This window comes from Caloenas nicobarica, chromosome 16 (assembly GCF_036013445.1).
Source record: "Caloenas nicobarica isolate bCalNic1 chromosome 16, bCalNic1.hap1, whole genome shotgun sequence".
Taxonomy (NCBI): Eukaryota; Metazoa; Chordata; class Aves; order Columbiformes; family Columbidae; genus Caloenas; species Caloenas nicobarica.
In genome coordinates this window covers 7298923-7322705 of record NC_088260.1, presented here as the reverse complement: position 1 = coordinate 7322705, position 23783 = coordinate 7298923, and the positions used below count along the sequence as shown (strand labels likewise).

The window sequence follows — 23783 nt, the reverse complement described above, 5'->3', positions numbered from 1 at the left end:
TTTCTGTTCTCGGTAAGCATGATGCTACCTCACAGGACCATCAAAACCAACTTGTAAAGTGCATTCTACAAAACCACGTTTTGTGATGGAGCAATAAAGCAATTTTGTAAAGAAATCCTATTTGAAATTTTTAGAGAAGTAAAAAAGTTGTGTTATATAAGCTTGTTTTCCATAATTATATTCACCACTGGAAAAGACAAGTATCTGGAGCATAATTTACCTATAAACTATACCCACATAATACCACTACAATGCAAACAACATGAGGTGTCTTGATTGCCTGGAGAGATTTGCATGCAATGGTTCACTCTAACAATAATTAAGAATCTACAGTCAAGATTTTTTTGTTGAGAGTATGATTTCACACAATTATATCGTGTGTCTCATTCATTAATATTTATACATAACACTAAATGTTTCATTCAGAAATGTGTTCTGGCATTCCGCATGTGTAAACATGCTATACAGAATTCAGCAGTGTTAGATGAGGATGGATGGGCATAATCACAGCAGACAGTGGTAGTTACTGGAATGGACATAAAATAAAAGGCAAGAAGCAGCACTGAGTCCTAAGAGAACATGTGCATGTCACATGGAGAATTCAGAATTGGATGCTTTAATGGTTTGTTTGCAATGTTGCAGCTATTCCTGACTTTTTTTCGTCTCTTTGTTGGTTAGGTTAGGTCAAAATACAAAGGAAATAACAAGTTACACTCCCAAAAGGTAAACGACAGACTTGCTATCCCACTTAATTGCATTTTCATGTTTATGTCCTGCATGAGTCTCCTATTATAAACAGATTTCATTACTGGAATAGTGTGGAAGGCCAGGGAGGTTATTCAGAGCGGTATTGATCACTCTGTAAGATTGACCTGTGTACATTTTAACACCAGAACAAAGAGGAGCTTGCACAATTTGCACAATGGGTACTACCAGTGCAAAAAGCTAGGAGGCTCTTGAAAGACAGCTGGATGAGCATAGCTGGAACGTGGTTTTGAGCTCAAAAGGATGAATTCCCTGATTTAATACATGTGCCTTAGCATGTATTATGCAGAAACTCTGATGTTTGCCAGGACCTCATTATGTCAGATGTTGCTTAAAAGAAAAATAGCATGCTTGCACAAAAGAGTTGACCTTTTAAGCACAAGTGAACAAATAGATACAAATGGGTGAAGACAGTGTAAGAGTAAACCATCACTAATCCACATGAACAGTAATGGCAGAACATTGACTACCTCATTTTTGCCAAACTTCTTTTATAGGCTACACATTAAGAGCAAATTAAGGCAAAAGATGATGTTGGAAACTTTAAAATCCCAATTTGGTTTAATATAGTATGAATGAGGAGCATATTATTCTAACATACTAAAAATATTGTTGAAAAAGCAGTAATTTGTGATCGCTGTGAATCTGGTATAAAAGCAGCGTTTGCCAATTAGATCTTCTCCAGCTCAGATTACAAATGATCTCCCCTCTACTATTACACTTAATGCTTTAATACATACTCTGATTACTCTTTAGTAGCAACTCAGTGGTGTCTCGGGTTCAGGACCAGCCCACCAGTAGCCATAGGAAGAACTGGTGTATCAAAAATCACAGGAGTCATTTTTGTTGTTTAGTGCTCCAGTTCAGAAGAGTGTTTAATCATATATTTGATGTGGGACTACTGAATTGCTTTTAGCTGAGCCTATATCCTTGGGCTCATGTAGTTTATTGATTTGACATCAAGGTAATTTGAAGAGCTGGACACTGGCTTGGAAATTACTGTTCGCTGTTGGACTAGATTGATGCTGCTTCTGTTTACTCCCAATCACACAACACTAATTTTGTTTGCTAGAAGTGCAAAAGTTGAAATACTACTGGGACACCAAAGAGACTAATTAGCTTTAGGATGTACCCAAATGGTATGCTTTAGTTACAAAATGTAAGAATGTTTCAAATTACTCAGTCTGGTTTCTTAGCATGGAACATATTGAGGTACTAATCCCCTGGAGACAAGGCTGAAGGGTCTCACCAGCTCCCTTAAAAAACAAACAGCAGCAACAAACCACAAAACCACCAAAAACCTCCCATATAATATGTGTTTTTAGGAAATCCCAGAAATCCCAGGTCTCCTAGGAAAACGAGCTAGGATGGTTCCCTAGGAAGCTTTTTTTAGGGCTGTGAAATCATGCATTGTACAACAACCTGAGAAATGGAGCGCTCTGAGAGATATCTGCCCAGCTGTACTCAGCTGGGCTGGGGCTGCAAATGGGGATTTCCAAAGGTATGTTTGATCAGGCTGTAACTTGAAGTCTCAGTACTTAGACTATGTAGCTTCAGGGTGTATCCAAGCTGTAACTCCATGCAAGCATTTATAACTGACATTGTATCATTCTTAGAAACCAAAATTATTTTATGAGCAATATTTGAAGCAACAGTATCTAATTATTTAAAAAATATACATACTTGAATATTCTTCCCAACTTCCTTAACTCTTCTTCATAGTACTATAATCATCCTCCTCAAGAGTATAATCATATACATGCCAGTATATTTGCTGGTCACTAATAGATGTGCTGACCTTCTTCCTCAAAATAAAGAAGCTGCCTTAGGCAACACAGCCTAAGTCTGGGAGCGAGTTGTCAGACAGACCTGTTAACTGCTCCAGATGTCAGGATTATTCACATTTTAACGGTGAACTGACATCAGTTTACAAGCTCAATATATAATATTCTGAAAGAATGGGGATGAGACCATCTCTGTTAGAATTAAACAAATAGAAGTTCTGAGTTCAAGGCATTATTCCAATGGCTACTGCACATAGACATGTAAAAAAAATCCCAGAAATAGGCCTTCCAGAATCCAAAGAGGAGATGCTTTCAGGGCTACTGAATACAAGACTGCTCAGAACAAAAATACAATTGGAATGCAATTATGCTTATGTGAAAGTATACACAAAAATACAGAAGCAGTTTACTAACACACAGGTTATCTGATGGAGAAAAAGGCCACCTGTACAAGAGATGGCTAGTTCAAAAGGAGCCCCAAACCAGCTAATCCACATGCTATTAGGTATCAGAGGCTGCAAACCCCCAAACCCAGCATTTCTGCCCTCCACAAACTATTGGTAAATCAAAAACTTGAAACAGTGCCGTGCCACAAGATGTTAGCAAGAGAGAGTTCCAAGTTTACTGGGTACCGAAATAACAAGTCCTCGAACAAGTAAAACTCTCATACAGTGCTCTGACTGCATCACGTTATACAGAACTGTGGAGGTTAGGTGAAGAAAAAATAATCCTTGTCAATCTGGCAAAGGGATAAAAATTATCTGACCACAGAGCTAGTAACAGATTTAATTTGAAGTACGTGAGCAGATATGACAAGTGGGCAAGAGATACTTTTATGCCATTAGTACAGCACTATATTGTACCCCACATCCTCTTTCTTGTAGTCATGGCTGAATTCCAGTGCTTTGATGAAAACTGCAAAACCAAAATAAAACCAGAGATCAAATTATGCACGGAAGGAGGAATATTCTTTCTGACCTCCCATAGTGACCAAGGAGCCTTGAAATGTTGTATTCGTAGAGTATAAATAGATGTTTTGTTAAAAAAGTAATATTGCTCACTTTGAATCTCTTTGTACATACCTTAAAATATGATACTTTGAGTTCATATCAGAATTCGAGGTTTAAATATTAGGAAATTCCCCTATATAAGTATATAGTCCCTCCCATAAAACTTGCCAAACTCCGTCCTATACCGGTTTAGGTTCCTTTCCTCAAATATCCTGTTTAGAAAACTTCCAGAACCTCATTGTTTTGAAGATCAGACAGAAATCACATTGTTTAGTTTACATAGTCATAATATGCATGATCATAGTCAAAAAATCCCACAAAACCTCCAAACCCACTTAATGCCTTTTTATTTTTTTTCAAATTGTCTCTATGAGGAGAAATAAAATGGGTATTTATCCTGACTATATTAGTGCAGCTTCCAGAAACCAACTACAGAGTATTGCAGTTTATTGCTAAGAAGACGTGATGCCATTTCACCACCTGTCATTTATCCCTGGGCATGTTTGGAAAATATGACAAGGATCTAGCATAGAGTAACATTTCCCATACTGCGAAATCAAGACAAGAACATGTAGAGAGCTGCTCAGTAACCAGGGAGTGCATAAAGTGGTCTGTGTTTTGGGAGTTTCCAGGCACACCTTTAGAATGACTGCTGTCTGTTATTCTTGCCAGTGCCGGGCAATCTGGGGTGTTACAAGGACCATGGGGAGCCACCACCTTTGACTGGCACCAGTGAGACCTCCAATAAACTTACTATCCAAACATGCATCAGTTCCTGCCGAAGTCAACAATTTAAGGTGATTTCTTTGATATATATTTACAAAATGTTTTCAAAGACAAAAGATGGCACTATGCCTAAAGCTCTCTATCTTATTTCTTCTGCTGCTTTTTTTTTTTAACTTCTTTAGGAAGTCTAAGGTCTCACTCCCACGCTAAGGGATCTAGCCCTCCCTCTGCATTCAGAGAAATCTGGGCAAACGAACAATTAATAATGCCAGTATTCCAGGAGAAAGTATGCTTGCTTGCTGCAGATAGGAGTGATAGGGTGCCCTGATTGCCCTCTCTTCCATCTTTCTCAGTAGTCTGAAGTAGCATCATGACAGCTCAAACGAAAACAGTTTGTGGTGGGACCTCTGACTAATCATACTTCTTCAAAACACACATATTCTGCTGTCAACTTTCTTGTTCATACAACCTCCTGCTGTCACTCCTTCAAATATTATCCTCCCCTTCCTTATGCATCTTTGTTGTCAAAGTTTGCAGGCATGGAATCAGGTTATGCTTGTTTCTGTGGAAATAATCTTGACTACTGGAGATATGGGGAGGCAGCCAGTACGGAATGCAACAGTGTTTGCTTTGGAGACCATACTCAGCCTTGCGGTGGGGATGGCAGAGTCATTCTTTTTGACAGTAAGTATTGAAACAGGCTCGATTTTTCCCAAAGGAGGGGCCTCAAATGATCAGCAAATTAGGAAAAAGAGTTTAAATGCAATGAGAACTGTTGCACACAAACCAGCAAATACCCACATTCAGTATAAAATAAAGCTACTTTCCCTTTATGCATAAAATTCAAATCCATTAATAATGGCTGGCAGGTGGAGGGAGGGGATTCTGCCCCTCTGCCCCGCTCTGGTGAGCCCCCCCTGCAGTGCTGGTCCAGCTCTGGGTCCTCAGCACAGGACACACATGGACCTGCTGGAGAGGGGCCAGAGGAGCCCCAGCAATGACCCGAGGCTGGAACAGCTCTGCTGGGAGGACAGGCTGAGAGAGCTGGGGTGTTCAGCTGGAGAAGAGAAGGCTCCGGGGAGACCTTATTGTGGCCTTTCAGTGCTTAAAAGGGGCCGATAAGAAAGATGGGACAGACTTTTTAGCAGGGCCTGATGCGACAGGACAAGGGGTGATGTTTTTAAACTAAAGGAGAGGAGATTCAGGCTGGACATGAGGAAGGAAGTTTTTACACTGAGGGTGGTGAGAGCCTGGCCCAGGTTGGCCAGAGAGGTGGTGGATGAACCACCCCTGGAGACATCCCAGGCCAGGCTGGACGGGGCTCTGAGCAACCTGAGCTGGTGCAGATGTCCCTGCTCATGGCAGGGGGGGCACTTGGGGAGCTGAGAAGGGCCCTTCAACCCAAACCCTTCTGTGGTTCTATGCAAAATAGCTCTTCCAAGAAATGCCGGCTCAGGCAACTGAGTCATGCTCCAGAGATTGTCTCTTACTTCCCACAAACGGTACTAACTCAGCTATTGTAAACAGCATGTCACGGAAAGGCTCCTTCAGAACTGATCTTACCAGAGAGTAGATACATGAATAAGCGAGGCACCTCAAATAAAATTTCAGTTGACAACAATTTGAGGTTTTTTATTAAACCAGATGAGACTTGCTACACCCCAGTTAACACAACACAATGCAGCACAGTAGAACTGGAACAGGGAAGGAGTGTACTGCAAAAGTACAAACAAGATAGGTTGCTATTATGACCATCGCAGGTTTCATAACTTCTAATACATAGAAATTCTCCTTTCTGCTATTCAGTATGCACGCCAGTACCAGCTGTGTAACTTCACAGGTTGATGGTATGAGTACCCAGTTGTCTGGCTGTACTACAGGCTCCCAGTATAGCTGGGAGTACTGGGAAAGTTCACAGTATGCATGGATATATCATTGCTTCCTAGATCTCAACTGCCTCTGATGTAGAAGCTACCTTTTGAGTTATAAACTTTCTGGAACTAAAAGCAGCATCGTTTTCCACCTTCTGAACACAAACTTCCCATCTCCTTACTCTAAAACTCTGGTTCCTGGATAGTGAGACAGGAAAACATCTTAGTCGAGACAGGAATTAGTCACTCTACTTCCAAATTCTCCCCAAGATATGAAAAGAAGGACCAGACCTGCATGTTGCTTTCCATGTTGAGATAGCATGTAGCTTCATACTTCAGCATCCTCTGTTTCTTTCTGCTCCTGGCCTCCCAAATCCTTGATGGGTAAAGACTTCCTTTGTAGCTTTCATTTTCTGGTATGACTGAGGGCTCAGCGAGATGTTACTCTGAGGACCTGCATCTTTTCTGGTAAGCAGCAAGGGAGAGAGCTATGGCCAGGTGAGAGAGGTCATCCTAGTAACTGCCGCCTATTTGCTCTTGGTGATGAGCAACACCTGCTTACCTCATTCCTCTTTTCCACAGTGTGTCACATCCCCAGAACCTTCACCCCTGATCCCTCTGTGTGTGTGTGCAGTCTCTCATCTCTCTCTCTGCCTCCCCCCCCCATTAACCTTATGTGTTTATGTGCTACTGTCGTGGCCTAAAGCTGTAAAATTCAGACCCACAACACAGAACTCTGCCAGCTGTGGAAGGAAGTGAGAGGGAAAGCATTTCCATTCCATATGGGGCAGCGCTGTACATTGTTAGGCATCTGTGGAGCACTAGTCAATGGCATTCTTCGTTAATATCACTGGTTTGAAGAACATCTTGTGATTCAGTAATTACAAACAGCAGAGCCAAATGCATCAATACCTGTAAGCCAGTTGCAAAGAGGAGATTTGATACATCAATGACAAATTTCAATTCTATCAATTCAATCTATTCTACCTTTTAAAAAAAATTCCATCTATTTGATTAAATCGCCAGCTCTGTTAGCATGGAGTAAATGCCAAACACAAATTCCTCTGTGGGGCTTAGTACCTCTGTAGAGTCTTTCACATTCTTTCTATTCTTCTTTCATATTCTTTCCTCCATAAGGTCTTCCATAGTGCAGCACTGAAATGTGAGGTTTGCTCAGGCTATGATCAGGCCTTGCTCCAGAAAGAGAGAAATGTTTTCACATGATTTTTCTGGCAGACATGCTACTTCTTGTTCTTGTTCCCTTTTAACTACTATTTATTAAAGCTCATTCTCAGAAGCCTGTGAAAACTGAGACACTTCAAAACACTTCACTTCCTTTATTTCCATTTTCACAGGCCTCTATTACAGGGCTTTAATTAAGCTTTCAGAGAAAATAATTCAACTTTGATTCTTCATTCCTTCAGCCTATGATATGGGGGAGTGATGATTCTGATCCAAATAGTTTTGTCATGAAATACATTATTATATACATATATATAAAATATTGTGTATTTAGGGATATATAAATGTATCTATCTATGCATATATACCTATATACAATACATTTTTAAAATTATATATGTTTATATAGATATGCATCAAATCAGTTGGCTGGCATTTGAGTTTCTCTCTGGATTCATTGTTAAATAAGTTTGCACTGGGAATCTGGATAGTTGTCAAGAAATATAAAGATTTACTGGGCATGTACTTGTTTTGAATATAAAAGGTAGCAACAAATCTAAAAGATTTTCTTTAGACTTCATAACAGGATCTTTTTCAAGTTACTTAGTGGAGGTAAGGTCAAACATTAATTGACAAGATCAAAAGACAGGATGCTTAAGAAGCATGTATGAATGGCCACAAAGGTGATTAAGGGATAACAGCATCATTCACACAAGGAAAGGCTGAGTGATCTTGGATTGTTTAACCTTGAGAAAACAAGGCTTGGGGAATCTTTTCAATTTGTATAAATGACTGATGGGAGGGTATGAAGATGAAGCCAGACTCTCCTCAGTGTTATCTAGTGAATAGACAAGAGGCAACAGGCACAAACTGAAATATGGGAAAATCCATTTAAACATAAGGAAAACCTTTTTTATGGTGAGGGTGACACTGGAACAGGTTGTCCAGAGAGGGTGCAGAGTATGCACCCTTGGACTCTACTATCTCCAGGGGTCCCTTCCAACCTCAGCCATTCCGTAAAGATTTCTTTTTTTCAATTTGATAAGGCTGTGAAGGAATTTCAGTCCTTCACCACTGAGAGTTACAGTCACTAATCCACTTACCTGCCTGATAGGGGTGGAGTAGGAGTCCCTGAATCAGAGCCGCAGCTTCTGTCCTGGTCCTGCAGGGCTGCAGGAATGGGTACATGGTTACATACAAGGACAAAGAGTAGTCGCAGTTTCAGGATTGGTACACAGGTCTCAGAGCAATGAGACAGGAGTGCACCCCAAGCAAATGCAACCAAACAGCTGTGCTCCCAGTGCTGTGGGAGGTGAAGAACACCAACCTGCCAGATGTGCATCCTGCTGTGGGAGCAGGTCTGTGCCTGCAAGTCAAATTTGAGTATTAGAACACAAAATGCTAAAGCTGTGCATAACGAATGTATACCTTTTTTCCCCTCCCACCCTCTCTCGTCTTCTTTTCACAGCCCTTATTGGTGCTTGTGGAGGGAATTACACTTCTGCTACAGCTGTGATCTATTCCCCAGATTTTCCCGACACATATGGCACAGGCAAAGTCTGTTACTGGACCATACAAGTTCCAGGAGCATCTCAAATCCACTTCAGCTTTGCCCTTTTTGAAATCAAAGATGCTACAGATATGGTGGAATTGCTGGATGGCTACACCTATCATGTTCTAGCTCGTTTTAATGGCAAGAACCGGCCTCCCCACACCTTTAACATCTCTTTGGATTTTGTCATTTTGTACTTTTTCTCAGATGAAATCAACCAAGCTCAGGGGTTTGCTATCAGATACCAAGGTAAGAGGCTAATGTTGCTGTTTCTACCTTTCAATGAACTGTTAAAGCATTTAATTCACACAGGAGATTCCTGAAGTGGCAAAAACCCCCAGCATGAGTATTTTAACTCGTGCCTACAGGTGTTTAATCTATCTTGTTGCCACTGCTCAGTGGGTAAAAACTTCGCTAAAATTTCTGTCAATTTGGAACACTTCAGTTAGCTATATCATAAATAACACAATTTAAATTTTCAGCAGTTCAGTCCTATACATACCTGCCTTTCAAAAGAGTGGAAAGTGACAAAGCTGCAATGAACAAACAAGAACAAAACAGTAGTCCATCTGCATATTGCTTCATCTTGGCTCTTTCCAACAGTCTATTTCACTCAGATCAACAGTCATCAGGGGAAAACATTTTAGTCCTTGAGTTGTACCTACTGTTACGATGAATAATTTGGTTCCAGGAACCTCAGCTTGGTGAAGTACAGGCTTTTTCTGGCATCAGACATAATTTGATTATTTGACTTGTCTAAGTAAACCAGAGAACAGCACGTCTGTTTGCAAGCACAAAACAGTCCAGTTACACCTGTTAAGAAATTGTTATTGTAATCATACTCTTGTGTTTTCAGCTGTGAAGGACAATGTGCATCAAAACAGGATTCCAATGAATCAGACCCTTTCAGAGAAGATAAATGAACAAGCGAATCTCAGCCTCAATGCAGCCCGGTCATCAAAGATACTTTATGTCATCACGACCAGCCCAAGTCATCCTAGTAGCTCCATGCCTGGTAATACTACAAGAAAACGTGGAAACAGCAAAAACGTTTTGCCAAGGCACACTCTAGAGTCACTATTTCTTTTGCCTCCTCCTCCACGTTATCTGATCCACTGTGCCTCTTTAGCATGATTCAGTTAGTCTAATTACTGCTGACTGTGCTGTGCCCTCATTACTTTTCAAAACTCACATCTCAGCATAAATCAGTCAGAAATAGCGTGAAGACGGTGAGGTGCTGGGAATGAAAGCACATCAGAATAAGATGAGAGTCAGAGCAGCTGCCTTACTAGAACCAGCTTCAGTGACCAGTGCGTACCGTACTGTGGCAATTGTGGCAATAGCTTTTAAATACCTGGTGGTCATCAGATCTTTAGGGCTGCTAATGACTGCCTTTAAACAGGTACTGGAAAGCCGGAATGGTGGATGCATCCCAGTTATCCCAGTTCACAAAAGCTACAGCAATAATAGAGAGAGGGCTAGACATGGATGAAGCAAGTTAATGGGTGCAGGGGAGGTGACACTGAGAACCGTCATATGTCTAGAACTCAGCTTCAAGTCAGCATTCAGGAAATTGTTGAGTTGTAAATAATTGAAGACTGGAAATGCACTCTCAGTGAAGATTACTATTGGTCTCTCCTATGTTTAAACTGCCCTGGACATCTCCCTTCATGTATTGTTGAAGCTGGGCCTGGAGCACACTATGGACGCTGTAATAGCTCTATAGTGCATTCCAAACCTGGAGTGTGAGGATGTGACTGCACATGAGCTGCGTGTACCCAGACCAGCCAGGCTGCAGAACACGCCGAGGGGTCCGGGCCGACACGCTGGCACTAGGGCCAGGCTGGTGCCTGAGTTACCACAGCTACATTTAAGCTGCCTAGTGTTAAACTAGCTTGGGCATACTGTCCTAAGATGAGACCGCACCCTTGGATTTTATGCAATTATGAAAATACTGTTAAAATGATAATGACCAGTCAATGCCTTGATGAAGGGGCATTGGGAGGAAAGGAACTTACGCTTCCTTTTGTTGTTCCTTTGAGCTTCTTCACTTCTGAAGGTGGTGGCCTTTATTCAGTTCTCATAATTTGAGGTCCTTGCAAAGCTGTTCAGTGTGCTAAATATCTCAGAGTTACATTCTAGTGCTGGCCCTTTTCCCATCTTGACATGCTATAGCCTCCCACTGCAAGATTATGAAAGTCCATAATGAAAGAAAAGGTAATGTAATGTAGAAATCCCCTCCCTCTCCCTCTTGTCTTTTACAGAATGGACAATATATAGTCTCACAGCACTGCTCATCCTAAGTGTTACAGCCATAATAGCAAAGATATTTCTCCACATAACCATGAGGTGAGTATGGAGCAAAACTGTCCCTGGAGACCTGATGTCTCAGCTCTGTACCAGCTACACTTCATTTTTCTGCCTTCTGATAGCGTCAGATTGGTCATATTCAAAACCAACTTATATGTTACATATTTGTGTCCTCCTAAAAGATACTAAATAGGCACATTTTTAAACTTTCCAGTCTGATAGGATAGCATTTGCTGCTAGAATCTCTCTTTTGTTCTTGTCTTGATTTGTTTTTTAAGGAATAAAAAGCTTTCTCATACTGAGTGATGTTACATAGCAAAGAGGAAGATGTAATCGGACATCTAGCTTTGGTGGGAAGAGTTCAAATTATGATAATACTTTGTGGGAAAAACATTAAAACCTCATCCCAGATCAGGGAGCTGGAGGAAAAAAGTTAGATATAGGCTAGTTAATACTTACTTTCACAAAAAAATCACCAAAATTAAAATCTGTGTTATGGTCTGACATTTAACCGTTTTTTGTTTTGTTTTGTTTTTCCTGTTAAAACCAACAACATTTTATTACTATATTTCTCTACACTTATACCAAGTAATTTTAATGTCCTCTGGATAGATACTCATTGAATGAAATGATGGGTGAGTTATCAACAAACCGTAAATGTTGAATATTGTATTTACATACCACAAACCGGTTTAAATGTACAAGGAAATTAATTTATATTGATAGCAATTAGTAATAGAATATGTACAGACTTGTTAGCTTATGTCACTGCTTTCATTAGGATAAGCAACTAGTCTAGCAACAGAATGCCTTACTTTTCATTTGGTCAAGAAATAAGAACAAACACTCCAAAAACCTACATAACTATAGCAGGCAGAAAGAGAAGGTGTCACAGATGCGGTGGAAGCTGCTGGCGTTACCAGTGTGGCAGTAATACAGACACACTAATAACAGCAACTTCCCAAGCACCCGAACACTTACGGTGAGTTAACACTTGTTTCCTAGATCGCATCAGATCCCATCTGCAACTGAAACAGACGATTCCAGTGAGGTTACTACTGCTGGCGAGATCTGGAGTATATTTTACCAGCCATCCACATCAATATCCATCTTCAAGAAAAAGCTTCGAAGTCAACAAGATGACTGCAACCCGCTAGTGGGAAACTGAAGTGTCTTTTATTTTGCAAGAATCAATCTTCTTAAAATCCAGGTGACTTGGGAATATTTTTTTTTCTCCCAATATCATACTTCTGTTCCAAAAAGTCCATTTCCAAAGGCCTTTGAGTGATTTCACCTATCTGCTGTTCTCTGGGTTATACAAATGACAACAGATTTAATTGTGGCAATAGTTTTTCAATATCTGGTGGTCATCAGATCTGTAGGGCTGCTAATGACTGCCTTTAAACCAATGCACTTAAAATGCATGTAAACCCTGTAAAATTCGAAACATCCTGTACCCCTGAAAGAGTATCTGCAGGTTGAGGACTCCTTGTGTTCCACTTTCCTGTACCACTGTGTTGTATCCGGCTACTTTAAGTCCCTTTATTCTCAAGGCCAAAGACAGAGGCAGATACAGGTAACTTGTTCAGCTGCCACAGCAAACAGAGCTTAGCTGCCTTAATGTAAACATGTCTAAATGGTACTATACCGTAAAATGGGAGCCAAAGACTTTGAGAAACTATCAGCCTGGTTGCCCAGTGCTCCAGTGTTTCTACATTTTCTGTTTTGACAAGCAGAGAAGTACAAACAAAAATCAAAACAGATTCAGGAAGCAAATACTCTATGGAGTATCAGCTGCAAATGTGAGTTTCAATGGAGTAATGGTCACCAAGTCAAGGTCTGCACAAGCAATGAAGACTTTTAAATGACTATGTCTCACCCATTGATCATGATGATTTTGTTCATATTCACAGTGATCCTTTAAAATTGTACACCAGTCTGAAGTCCTGCATTTGTTCTGGATGTAAGCTTAAGGCTTCTTAAAGGATTGTCCAAAGAAATTGTAAATCCACTGAATATTTAAACAGTGAGGCCGACTAACACAAATTCTTACTCTGAAGTTAAAGATATTGACCTCAGCAGCCTGAACTATTTTCAAAGTTGTAGCCTGCAATCAACAACTCGCCTGTTCCAGGCTGCGCATCTGAACACATACGTAACGCTTGCCTTCGTACCTGTGAGAAAAAAGAAGTCTCTCTTGCCCTCAAAATTAAAACTGAACCGCATTTTTAAGATTAATGCCCTTAATTGTCTAAGAACTAAAACATCAGTGGGGATCTGATGTGTGAAATAATTTGTCTTTGATGGCAACAGACAGCATTAAATATTTTTTTCTCTTTAGTAGAATATCTGTCCACCCACAATCCTCAGGCTTCTCATCTGGGGATCAACAGTGAGTCTTTCAGCCTCAGCAAGCCCAGACTAGCAAGATATTTAGGAAAAACTGACAATACAGAAGTTGGATAAATTGACTGGAAAAGTTTACTGAGTGAACAGCTCCTCAAGCTAAGTTAGAGGAAATTCAGTGAGAGACATTAAAATACAGTAATTCTGGTTGAGACAAAAGGAATAAATACCACTCTGAACAGAGACCGATGGCCTGTGTATACCAGACCTGCAGTCAGAGAACAACTATTAAATGCATCTGCAAAAGATAACTAAGAAAATTGTCACCGAGTTTAAATCCATTATAATATCTGCCCCTCTGTTTTTAACATACAACTCCCTCCCCTTCATGAGGTCTATAGATTTCCTTAAAAACACAGGGCATCTGAGAATTAAGCAATGAAATACCGTGCCTTACTTGCCATTGCAGATCCCATATTTTACCTGAATTGAATTCATTCCAGCTCCATTTATGTACCACAGATGAGTGCCAGAGACAGTCGAACAATACCGCAATAAATGCTTAATAGAAACAAGACTTTACTAAGCCAGCAATTATGGAATTGTTTATATGAAAAATGGAATCTCATGGGAACATCTAGTACTTTCTTGCATGAGCTGCTGGAAAGAATACAGGAAAAGATAAAGGCAGTATTGCCTCAAATCAAGACAGGACGAGTTGTAAAATACACCGGTTCTCTCTTACATGTCATCAGATTGGACCAAAAACCATTATCTGTTTTAGACCCAATGAGAATTTTTAAATTGCCTTTTTAACAGTCAGGTTTTGCATCATACTGTGTAGGGAAAAAGTTTACTTCAAAGACTTGTTATGAAACAAATTAGTTTGCTTCCTAAGCATGCTTAATATGGTTTACTAATGGAAAACCAGGAGGAAAGAGTCAGTGTAAAGCTAGATTCTTAAGAATTGTGATGAAGCTTTGTTTGCTTGCTTTATCAAATGTTCTTGGGCAGCTAAACATATACAAAGGGACATCCAAAGAGTCAGCTAATGCTGATAAACTGAGAAAACAGCAGGAGCACTCCATGACTGATTTCTACGTACTGCAGAAGGAAAAAATACAGAACTTTCAAGCTTCTCTTCTTCAGTAAATAATTTATTTTCATTATAAAATGAGAGAAAGCCCATTACAAACAACAGCAAAAAAAGACTGATGCTGCTAACGCAAAATCTAGAAAATTTAGAAACTGAGATTTTTGCATTGGTCCCTTAGATCCTCAACTATTTTTTAAATAATAAAATAATGTTTAATGGGCCTTTCTTAGGGAACGTTTACCCTATCCAATTTCTGTGCAAAAGACGCATAAAACCAGCAGTTATAACAGATTAACTGGCCATGGCAACAATGAACATGACTAAGCATAAGGTATTGGACAGTGCACAGGTAAACACAGTAATAAAATTGTAGGGGAAATTGTTATGTTCCCCCCACCAGATCTTCCCAATTATCTGATACTGCTAATACCAGGAAACAGCAATAGATAGAAATGTGTGGACGGGGTCCCTTAAATAGCACTTCTTACTATGCAGACCTGGGACCATAAAGAGCACATGGATCTCTGCTGCGGATCGTTTCACAACGTGGTCCGGTCGCTCGCGCTCCTCGCACAGGCTGCAGCGGTACGGCGGTGCGTGGGATCTGTTAACACAGCACTTTATGGCCTTTGCTGTAAGGGTTTGGGGAGAGAAAGAAGAAAAGTCTGACATGCACAACTGTTGTAATCCCACATGATTCAACACGCGGAAGCGCCCCTACGACACCGGCAGCTGAGTGCTGACAGCTGGAGGGCACGGACACCTCTAGTGTTCACTGCGTTTTCTTCAACACATTGAAAATAACTGCAGAACAAGAATTTGTTTGGAATTGTATCTGAATGGCCTTCCGACCGCCTACCGACCGTTTCCCTTAACGGGCTGCAAATATGACAATGGCCACAATTTCAAAAGCAACTGTTTTGACAACAAAACCATCATAAGGAGCTGCCTCCTCGTACACACGCATTCCAGCCCCTGCTGCGGCCCCCTCCTCGCTCCGTTGTGCTGGTATGACCGGCTGTGTGGTGGTGCAATAAACTGATCAAGTTAAAAATTACCATCACTTTTTCTTTTCTGAGTTACCGTGAACAGAGACGAGTTGCTGATCTTGTTTATCGGGTGGTTGCACAGAGAGGTGAGCTAACACAGCCAGGCGGGCAGCGAGCCACAGGAAAACCACCGTTGCTGCCCCGGACGCAGGGGCAATAAAAACTTCTGCTGGTGAGACTGTCCCCATCACCAGCCCATCAGTTAGAATAACCTGTCCTGTACCTGCACCTCAGGTGGAAGGGGGCCAGCTGGACAAGTTGCCTCCCTAATTCAAAATCTGAGTTTAAAACTAGTTTAGTTTGTTGACTAAATGATTTTACTTTTGTCTTAATATTGTGCTGGGGGGAAATAGAGACTGTGTTATTTAAAAATATGTGTGGTATCATAGTAATATATATTTATATATGTATAGGAAATGCATTATTTAATGCAGCAAATTGTGCTTGTATCTTGCTAACATTTTATAGGAAGAAAATATGTTAGTTTATATTCTGGGAAAAATAATTTTTCTATACACTGTAACCATAGGAAAAAAAAATCACAGATAATTCACTGGTATATATAACAGAAGATCATGGAGAAGAGGGTAACTCAGACTCAGTTTTATGGCAGAATAGATGCTGATGAAGCAATTGTTTTAAGATGTACTTTCATTGTTTGAATCTCGTTTCTAGCTTGTAATTGTATTAGGCTATTTATCAAATTCTGCAAAGTCATGTGCCTGTACTCTTAGGACCATTTTAACATCAAACATGTCATCTGTGTTTTTCAATCGAGCATTAACATTGTCTTTTTTAGAGTTTGCTTCTGCCAGATTTTCTGCAGCCAGTGCAATGTTGAGGAGGTTTATCACACTGCTCTTGCAGACAACCCAGTGTTACTGCAGAATTACAGTCTCTGTATTCCAAGCTCCCCTGGCAATAGCAGAAATGGGAGATTCTTATGGATAGTCCTGGAAACTGTACTGAATCTGCAGCCTGTGTGACTACAGGTGAAACACATCAGCAGACACTTGTCTGCTGCCGAATGAGCACGACTGGCTATTCCAGTTTCATCTTCTGCTTAATAAGCCTTCTCAGGCTGTGGGCAAGACTGCCAACAGATTTTTCTAGTGCACCACTTTGCCTAAAGGAAGGGTGAACTATAATACAAAAACAACTCTTGACAAATACTTGTCCAACTAGTTCTTAATACCTTGCAGCAGTGATATTTCACAATCTTCCAATGAAATGCAGTCCAGTGATAGATATTATTCTAGGCATTTAGGAACAATCTTATAATTCTGCTACCTTGGAATCGTGAGTGAAAAATATAATTGCCTTCAGACCATACAAATTTTTCTATAACAACATCCCCCCCACCCGACACACATACATTTCATGCAACTCATATTTTCTCAACTTTACTGAGCACCTGTGCTTTGGGATGAAATTTGGCATTCTGAATTTCAGTCTCAAGACAATTTATTGTAAATCCAAAGGCTACCGCATGAACCAAATAAGACTGACGAGAAAACAGAGTAGATCAAACTTGAAATGAGTCACCACTGAAATATGTGCTGTGGTTATATGTGGTCATCTTGCATTCAGCAAATGGCTGTAAGTAATAATCATTTTTAAAATAAATAATGGATTTCTGCAGGAGGAGTTCAGTTAGTATCGCTGAAGTGCAGACAAGCATTGAATAAAGGAGGCAGAAACTGCTGCCATTCACCAGCAGATTACAGCAGGATTGGCCACTGTGGAGGTTAGAAGATAATATTTTAGCTGAAAATCCTGAGAATGATTACATACGGAAAATATTGCTCTGAGAAGCAATTTCTGGGATAACAGCAAATTGAAGTTTTAGGGTTTCATGTTTTCAAACTGTTAGAAGTAACTATAACAATTCTTTCAGTGTTTTCTCTACAAATTGCAGCAACGCGTAATGCTGTTTTTACTTTCTAGTTAGATTCATATTTCCTTTCATTAATTCCATCTTCTGACCAAAATAATGCTACGCTCTCTCAAAGAAACCTTGAGCTAAGTTTATGTAAATGTCTGAATACCAGTGTCAGATACCAAAACTGCCTCCAGCTTTTCGTGTCAGGACTCACTCATTTTCTTTTAGAAACACTAGTGTCCCAGGGGACTGGCCTCTCCTTACACAGGGCAGCTTACTCTGCTCTCCTTTCTTGCATGAGACTCCTCTTACACTCCAGTTTATTCTGGGAACTGTAGCGTTTTTTGTTGTTGTTTTTTTCCCAAGCGACAGTTTCATTCTCCATTAGGGAAGTGTATTCTTTATTCTGAAAGAAACACTTTTCATAGAAGCATTTAAATAACAGGAGCATGGCGCTTCCATTGCAAGATAAAATATCTGGTTTCAGGTTTGTCTTTTCTCCCTGGCCAAAGACTTAGGCCAGGCTGGCTCCACATGGTATGAACACAGCCATCCTTTTAAGGGCACTTCTCTCTTCACACCAGACAAGTATAGCCAATGTTACCTAGCAGCTGTCATAGGATTTGACAGATGCACCAAATATTGCTACAGCAAAAACGAGATAGTGTTACAGAAACACCAAGTGTTACCATAAAGTACAATCTCATTGAGAATAGTCTGCTCCTGCTTTTGTTGTTTGATCACATGGAGGTTTCATGCAGGTTTATGGTGCCCACAGGACTCTCATTTTGCCACAAATTTGTTCCTTAAATATCAAACCTCAATAGTAAAAAGAAACGCCCTGCACAAAACACAAAAATATTCATTTTTCATAGAAAACGTTTACATTCAGTTATTAAAAAAAAAAAGCCACAACAAAGAGATAACAGGCAGACACTCCTCTGAGCAGCACATTCAAGTTCAGTCAACAGCCCACAAGTGTCTTACTCAAAGAGACACAGTAGGGGTTTCCTGGTTATTTTGTGGGACAGCAAGGGTAAAGGTATGTCCTGTTCGTAAAAGCACAGTCACCTCGTGGTTTTCTTCAGCACAAGAAATGAGAAAACAAAACACTAGTCAGCAATGGCAAACTGCGGGGGTGGAGAGAGGGAAAAGGAAGGAGACTCAGATGTGACCCATCAACACAGGCGCATCAGCCAAACACATAAGGCAAGTTTTATGCTCTTTTTAACAATAGTTTAATGAACGAAATTGCAAATAAAATGTGTATCTATAATCACTGGCAACTGCCAGGATTCTGCTCACCGAGTAAAAAAACAGGTCACAAACTTTGATTGGGAAGCATTTGCAGGTCCTGCCAACTCGCAGCCTCCTGCTCCTCTTCCGTCGTTGTGCCTGCCCGCTGGTACAGACCAGGCTTTTCCCTGGTACCCGAGACGAGGATTATAACTGATCCTCATGCTAGAAAGAGTCCCGTGCAAAACGGTACTCAACAGTCTGTCATCCCAAACATGGAGGTTTCACATAGCAAACAGGGTTGGCTCATTTCTTGGCTGAATTCTGAGGTGACTGAATTACAGCACACTTGACCATGGATAAGAGGGGAGAAAGACCAGGGGATTACCAGGTGAAGATCTTTGGGAGAGGGAAGAAACTGGAGAAGACTGGAAAAGAACGTGTGTCTATCACTGGATGGGAAATAAATAATGTATGAAGGCAAACTGTTTACACAATAACATATAAACATATTAAATAAATACATGTGTATGCATGCAGGTTGCCATCCACATACCTCCAAGCCCCTCTCTTGCTGTCTGTGTAAACATTTTTGGTCAGATTCTGCCCTCTGCCGACAAAGAGAGAGTAGCACAGCACTGATCTTCAAGCAAGACGAGTGATTTCATGATCCAGTGTAAGGACTCAGATGTAGCTTGACTATTCAAGCTACGATTCATCCAGTTGCATCCACCTGCATCATGCTGGCTCAGGTCTCAAAACAATTTTTTTTTTTTTTTTTTCTCAGGACAATACATTATACTTACCTGACATTAAACCGGAATTAAGTCCCCCTGCTATAAAGGACAGTCAGGATGAGGATCCCTCACTCCTCATGTCCTGGAGGCCTCAGGGACTGTAAGATCCCACCCCCAAATCACCTGCAAACCCCCACCAGGTGCTGTCCTGCTGTTCTCTGCAGAGCACTCGAGCCCAGCTCTGCTGTGCTGCTTTCCTCACCTTCAGCTCTTCCTTCGGTCTCCTCTGCCTTCCTCCCCACGCACGGTTTTCCTGCAGTGAAGGTCTCGGGTTCGCCCCCAGCAGCACCAGGTGTGCCCAGGAACGCTGGAGCCAGAGGGTCCCCCACAAAACAGACCTGGGGAGACCACCTGGAACTGCACTCGGAAGGCAGCTGGAACCAGCCCATACTGGACTGAGGCTGCGCACAACACCAGGGAAAACCAGCTGATTTCTGGTACTCGCTGAAAGTTTAATGGTCCTGAGGCAGAACATTACAGGCTGCCTCCAGAAAAAAACCCCACTTTTTATCGCAATCATTTTTGTTAGGATCTGTATGTGTGTGTATGTATATATGTATCTGTTTTTTTAAGAAGGAAAATACATTATTGTTTATTACAGTTCATCTCAGTATATCTAAGACCGTGAGGAGCACAGCTGTCCATGTCCTTTCCCCCAAAACAAGAAGGACAACTTCCACATGTATATGCAATAAAACTGTATTTTTGTGTGGTTTTGCCTTTTTTTTTTTTTTTTTTTTTTTTTAATACAGACATTTGTACACTTTCTTACAAAACTGCAGGTAACTACAACTTTTCTTAAATCATTTTTGGTCGGCAAGTACTGTAAAATCTTTGTGTGCAATTATCATGTATTTACAGGGCCTCATGTTAGTGATTTTCAATGATTATTACAATAATGTCACACACTCTCAACATAAGACATGGCTTAAGATAAATATATTAGTAAATAAATATTCTGAGAACATATTTCCATAAATGAAATGTGCTGCTATACATATACAGAATATATACAAGATGTTTTCTAGCTTTTAAAACATTTTTAAAAAATGGTAATGAAGGAGAAAGAGCCCTTTGACCATATTACAAATCTTTACAGCAAATTTTATACAACACAATTTTAAGTGCTATAAGATAACTTTAATTAAAAACATTTTAAATAGTGCCTCATGAGCCAAACACAATGACAACTGTTCATTTAAGTAGTAGAAAGGCATTTTGTTATAAAAATCATCTCTCATGGCCAGCTGGCCTGTAAGTCTGTATGAACATACAGGTAGCAGGGAATTAACTAAATGTTGAATATAAAACCAAACACCGAAACCAAGTGTAGGGTGACTCTGAGGTAAGACCTGCAGAGACTTGTACCGGCAGAGATTTCCACAACGTGTGAATGAGACCTGAACAGCCAGGAACACCATAAGCCAGAATATCCAAATTTCTTTTGTATAACCACATTTTACCACAACATGCTGTGTAGTGATAGAGTACAATGCATCTTAGGTGGCCTTACACAGTGCCTCACATGACACCAAGCAGAAAAACCAAGGTAGGACACCATAGCTTCTCCAATGCATTTCTTTTGAGTGGAAGAAGAAGGTGAGACTTAAACAAAACAAAAAACCCCAAACCTTTAGAGTTTATTCTCCCAAAACATACCACTTACTCCAGCCATTCAGAGAATGAGTACATTTTCAGTAAGCTTTATACACAGAAAATGTGTTAATTGGAATTTTTATTTTAATCTTATACCCAGATATTGCCTTGTATTAATTCTCTGAACAGCTGGATTTTGGTGTTTGTTCATTTAAAAAGATCTAATGAGAATTCCTTTGAGTAGAATTATTTCTTCCTGACTTACTGAGTATAGAAAGTAAAAGTAAACAGATGAATGTATTTGTTATTTCTTAGATGTTTGCTTCTTTTAAAATATTTCATTTGGGACTACAAAGCAAACAAGTTAACTTTGCTGGTTCTCACAATTAGCCCAGTGCTGTCAATTACTTTACTTTGGCAGAAAATGTAACATGATGTGTACATCTCTTTTTCATGTCTTTTTATACTTCTAAGTATCTCCAAAGTGTCCTGAGCTTCGGACAAATTTTTTCAGAAGGCTGGCATCGTGGGCATTAAATAATTAGTTTCCCTTTAGGAGAATTCCTGCTGTGAATACACCAGACAGGATGACACTGTGTCCTCAGGCACATGCAGCATGACAGGCAATTTAAACCATGCTATGGTTGCCTCTTACTCAGAAGCCGCTGTTTCCACAGGAAACAATTGGTATCAGAAGTGACGACATGTATTATCTCATGATAACAAACATCCCCACTAGTACAAGAACAAGAATAAAAGTATGTGCCCAGGCTAATGGGGTACAGAGAGCACTCTGTGCACAAGACAAAAAAGAAGCACAACTGGCTGGGCCCAAGAAACCTTTAAAACAGATCGATCTATGGAAGCTACATCAACCACAGCAAAGAAGAAAATAACAATTAAACCCAGTCCCTCACTTTCCCACATGAGCAGAAGGTGACAAGCACTGCTTCCCTTAGGCATGCCTGCGGTCTACAAGGAAACAAGCCACCTTCTGACCTGGTTCCAAAACGAGCCAGCCAAGCCGCACGCACCCTGCGAGCTGTTTTCCTGCGTACGCCAGCGTTCCTCACAGCCGTCCGGGCTACAGGTGCCTGAAAAACTTCCTATGGAAGGCAAGGGTCATAACCTGCACAGGTATTACCCATCCTAAGCACTTCCTTCTAGCATCTGTTTGAGGGAGAGGTCCCCAGCATTCTTCACCAGTCAGAAGATACAATGAGGTCCGTGGTTTAGCAGGAAGTGAGGATGAGAACGTTTCAAGCGAACAGTTTCCCTACTCCCACTCTGTTAAATCTAATCATCATGGCAGGAGACCCTTCCCAGCCAAATCATCAGAGCAGCATGAAAGGAGGAGGAGGGAAGAGGAGACACTCCAATGTGTCACCTCCCTCAAAATCGCTCATATAACTTGCTGGCTACTAGGATTTCCTACTAGGATTAGTCAGGATCTGAGCATCCATTCAGCAGCTGTATCCCTCCGGACTACTATATTTCAAGGTGCTATCTGGTTTCTAAGGCAGATGTAGCCCTGAGCTTATCAAAGGCTGGACTCCTTTAAGTAGGAGACAACATAGCCTGGCTTATTTAACACACCATGTTACCTATCAGCAACAGCTGACACAGTCACTTCTAGAAAGAAAATATAAATAACACTTTGTCATTAATATAGAAATGGCACTAGAGCTCAGAAATGCTCCACACCATGTCCCACATGGGCTTTGCACACAAATGGAGGCCTGAAGGCTTCAGGCAAGAGGGAGAAAGGAGACAATCAAGCTGATGTGGACACAGAGGAAGTGGGGGAGGGACTTCTCCACATTACCACTTTTGCGTGTTTGTCAAAGCTTAAAAAAAAAAAGTCCATCAGAATTTGGAGTCTCTGATAAGCTCCACTTCTCCATCTGGATCATCTGGTCTAGTCACCGATTTGGCTTCTCTCCAAGGGATAAGATCCAGCACCTGAAGGATAAAGAAAACTAAGGAACATTGCATCTAGAATATTGCATCCAGTTTTGAGGCTTCCAGAACATGACGCTGACTGACTGGAGTGAGTTCAGCAGAGAGCCAAGATGCTCAGAGGGCTGGAGCACTCACCCTGTGAAAAGAGGCTGAGGGACGGGGGCTTGTTCAACCTGTGAAAGAGAAGGCTTTGGAGGCAACCCTGAGCAGCCTTGCAATACCTACAGGGAGGCTGTCACAGCAATGGAGCCAAGGTCTTCACAGTGACGCATTTTGGACAAGTGGTAAGGAGCTTAAGTTGAAACATGAGATGTTCAGACTGGACGTAAGGAAAACCTTTTCACCACGCTGGTAGTCAAGCACACGAACAAGGGCCCAGACAGGGAGTGTGCTCTATATCCCTGGAGTTTGTCATGGCCTCACTGGATAAACTTGGTCTAATCTGACACACTGAACAACTTGGTCTGATTTCAGAGCTGGCCCTGCTTTGAGCAGGACATTGGACTGAGGTCCCTTCCAACCTATGATTCTATGAATACCCTTAAAAACAGCCCTGGCAAGGCAGGTAAGGAACATTCTGCCAGTGGTTTGTTTTTCCCCTTGTGTATGTGCACAGCAG

General features: G+C 40.9%; 2 protein-coding genes across 7 annotated transcripts in view; one reads left to right on the top strand and one right to left on the bottom strand.

Annotated features, from left to right (window-relative positions):
• Positions 1-17508, top strand: part of KREMEN1 (kringle containing transmembrane protein 1) — a 60316-nt gene extending 42808 nt beyond the window's left edge. Inside the window, exons 13-19 of one of the 6 annotated variants that reach the window (XM_065646035.1) lie at positions 4232-4356; positions 4816-4969; positions 8807-9139; positions 9747-9905; positions 11155-11239; positions 12206-12410; positions 15138-17508. In XM_065646035.1, the coding sequence (XP_065502107.1) occupies positions 4232-4356; positions 4816-4969; positions 8807-9139; positions 9747-9905; positions 11155-11239; positions 12206-12368 (1019 nt within the window). In that variant the 3' untranslated portion in view covers positions 12369-12410; positions 15138-17508. Of the gene's footprint in view, positions 1-4231; positions 4357-4815; positions 4970-8806; positions 9140-9746; positions 9906-11154; positions 11240-12205 lie in introns of all 6 variants that reach the window. The other 5 variants (XM_065646034.1, XM_065646033.1, XM_065646036.1 and 2 more) reach the window with 5 other exon arrangements.
• Positions 17509-20695: 3187 nt separating this feature from the next.
• Positions 20696-23783, bottom strand: part of ZNRF3 (zinc and ring finger 3) — a 78320-nt gene continuing 75232 nt past the window's right edge. The window contains exon 9 of the mRNA XM_065646298.1: positions 20696-23164. Coding sequence (XP_065502370.1) covers positions 23121-23164 — 44 coding nt within the window. The 3' untranslated portion in view covers positions 20696-23120. The remainder of the gene's footprint in view (positions 23165-23783) is intronic.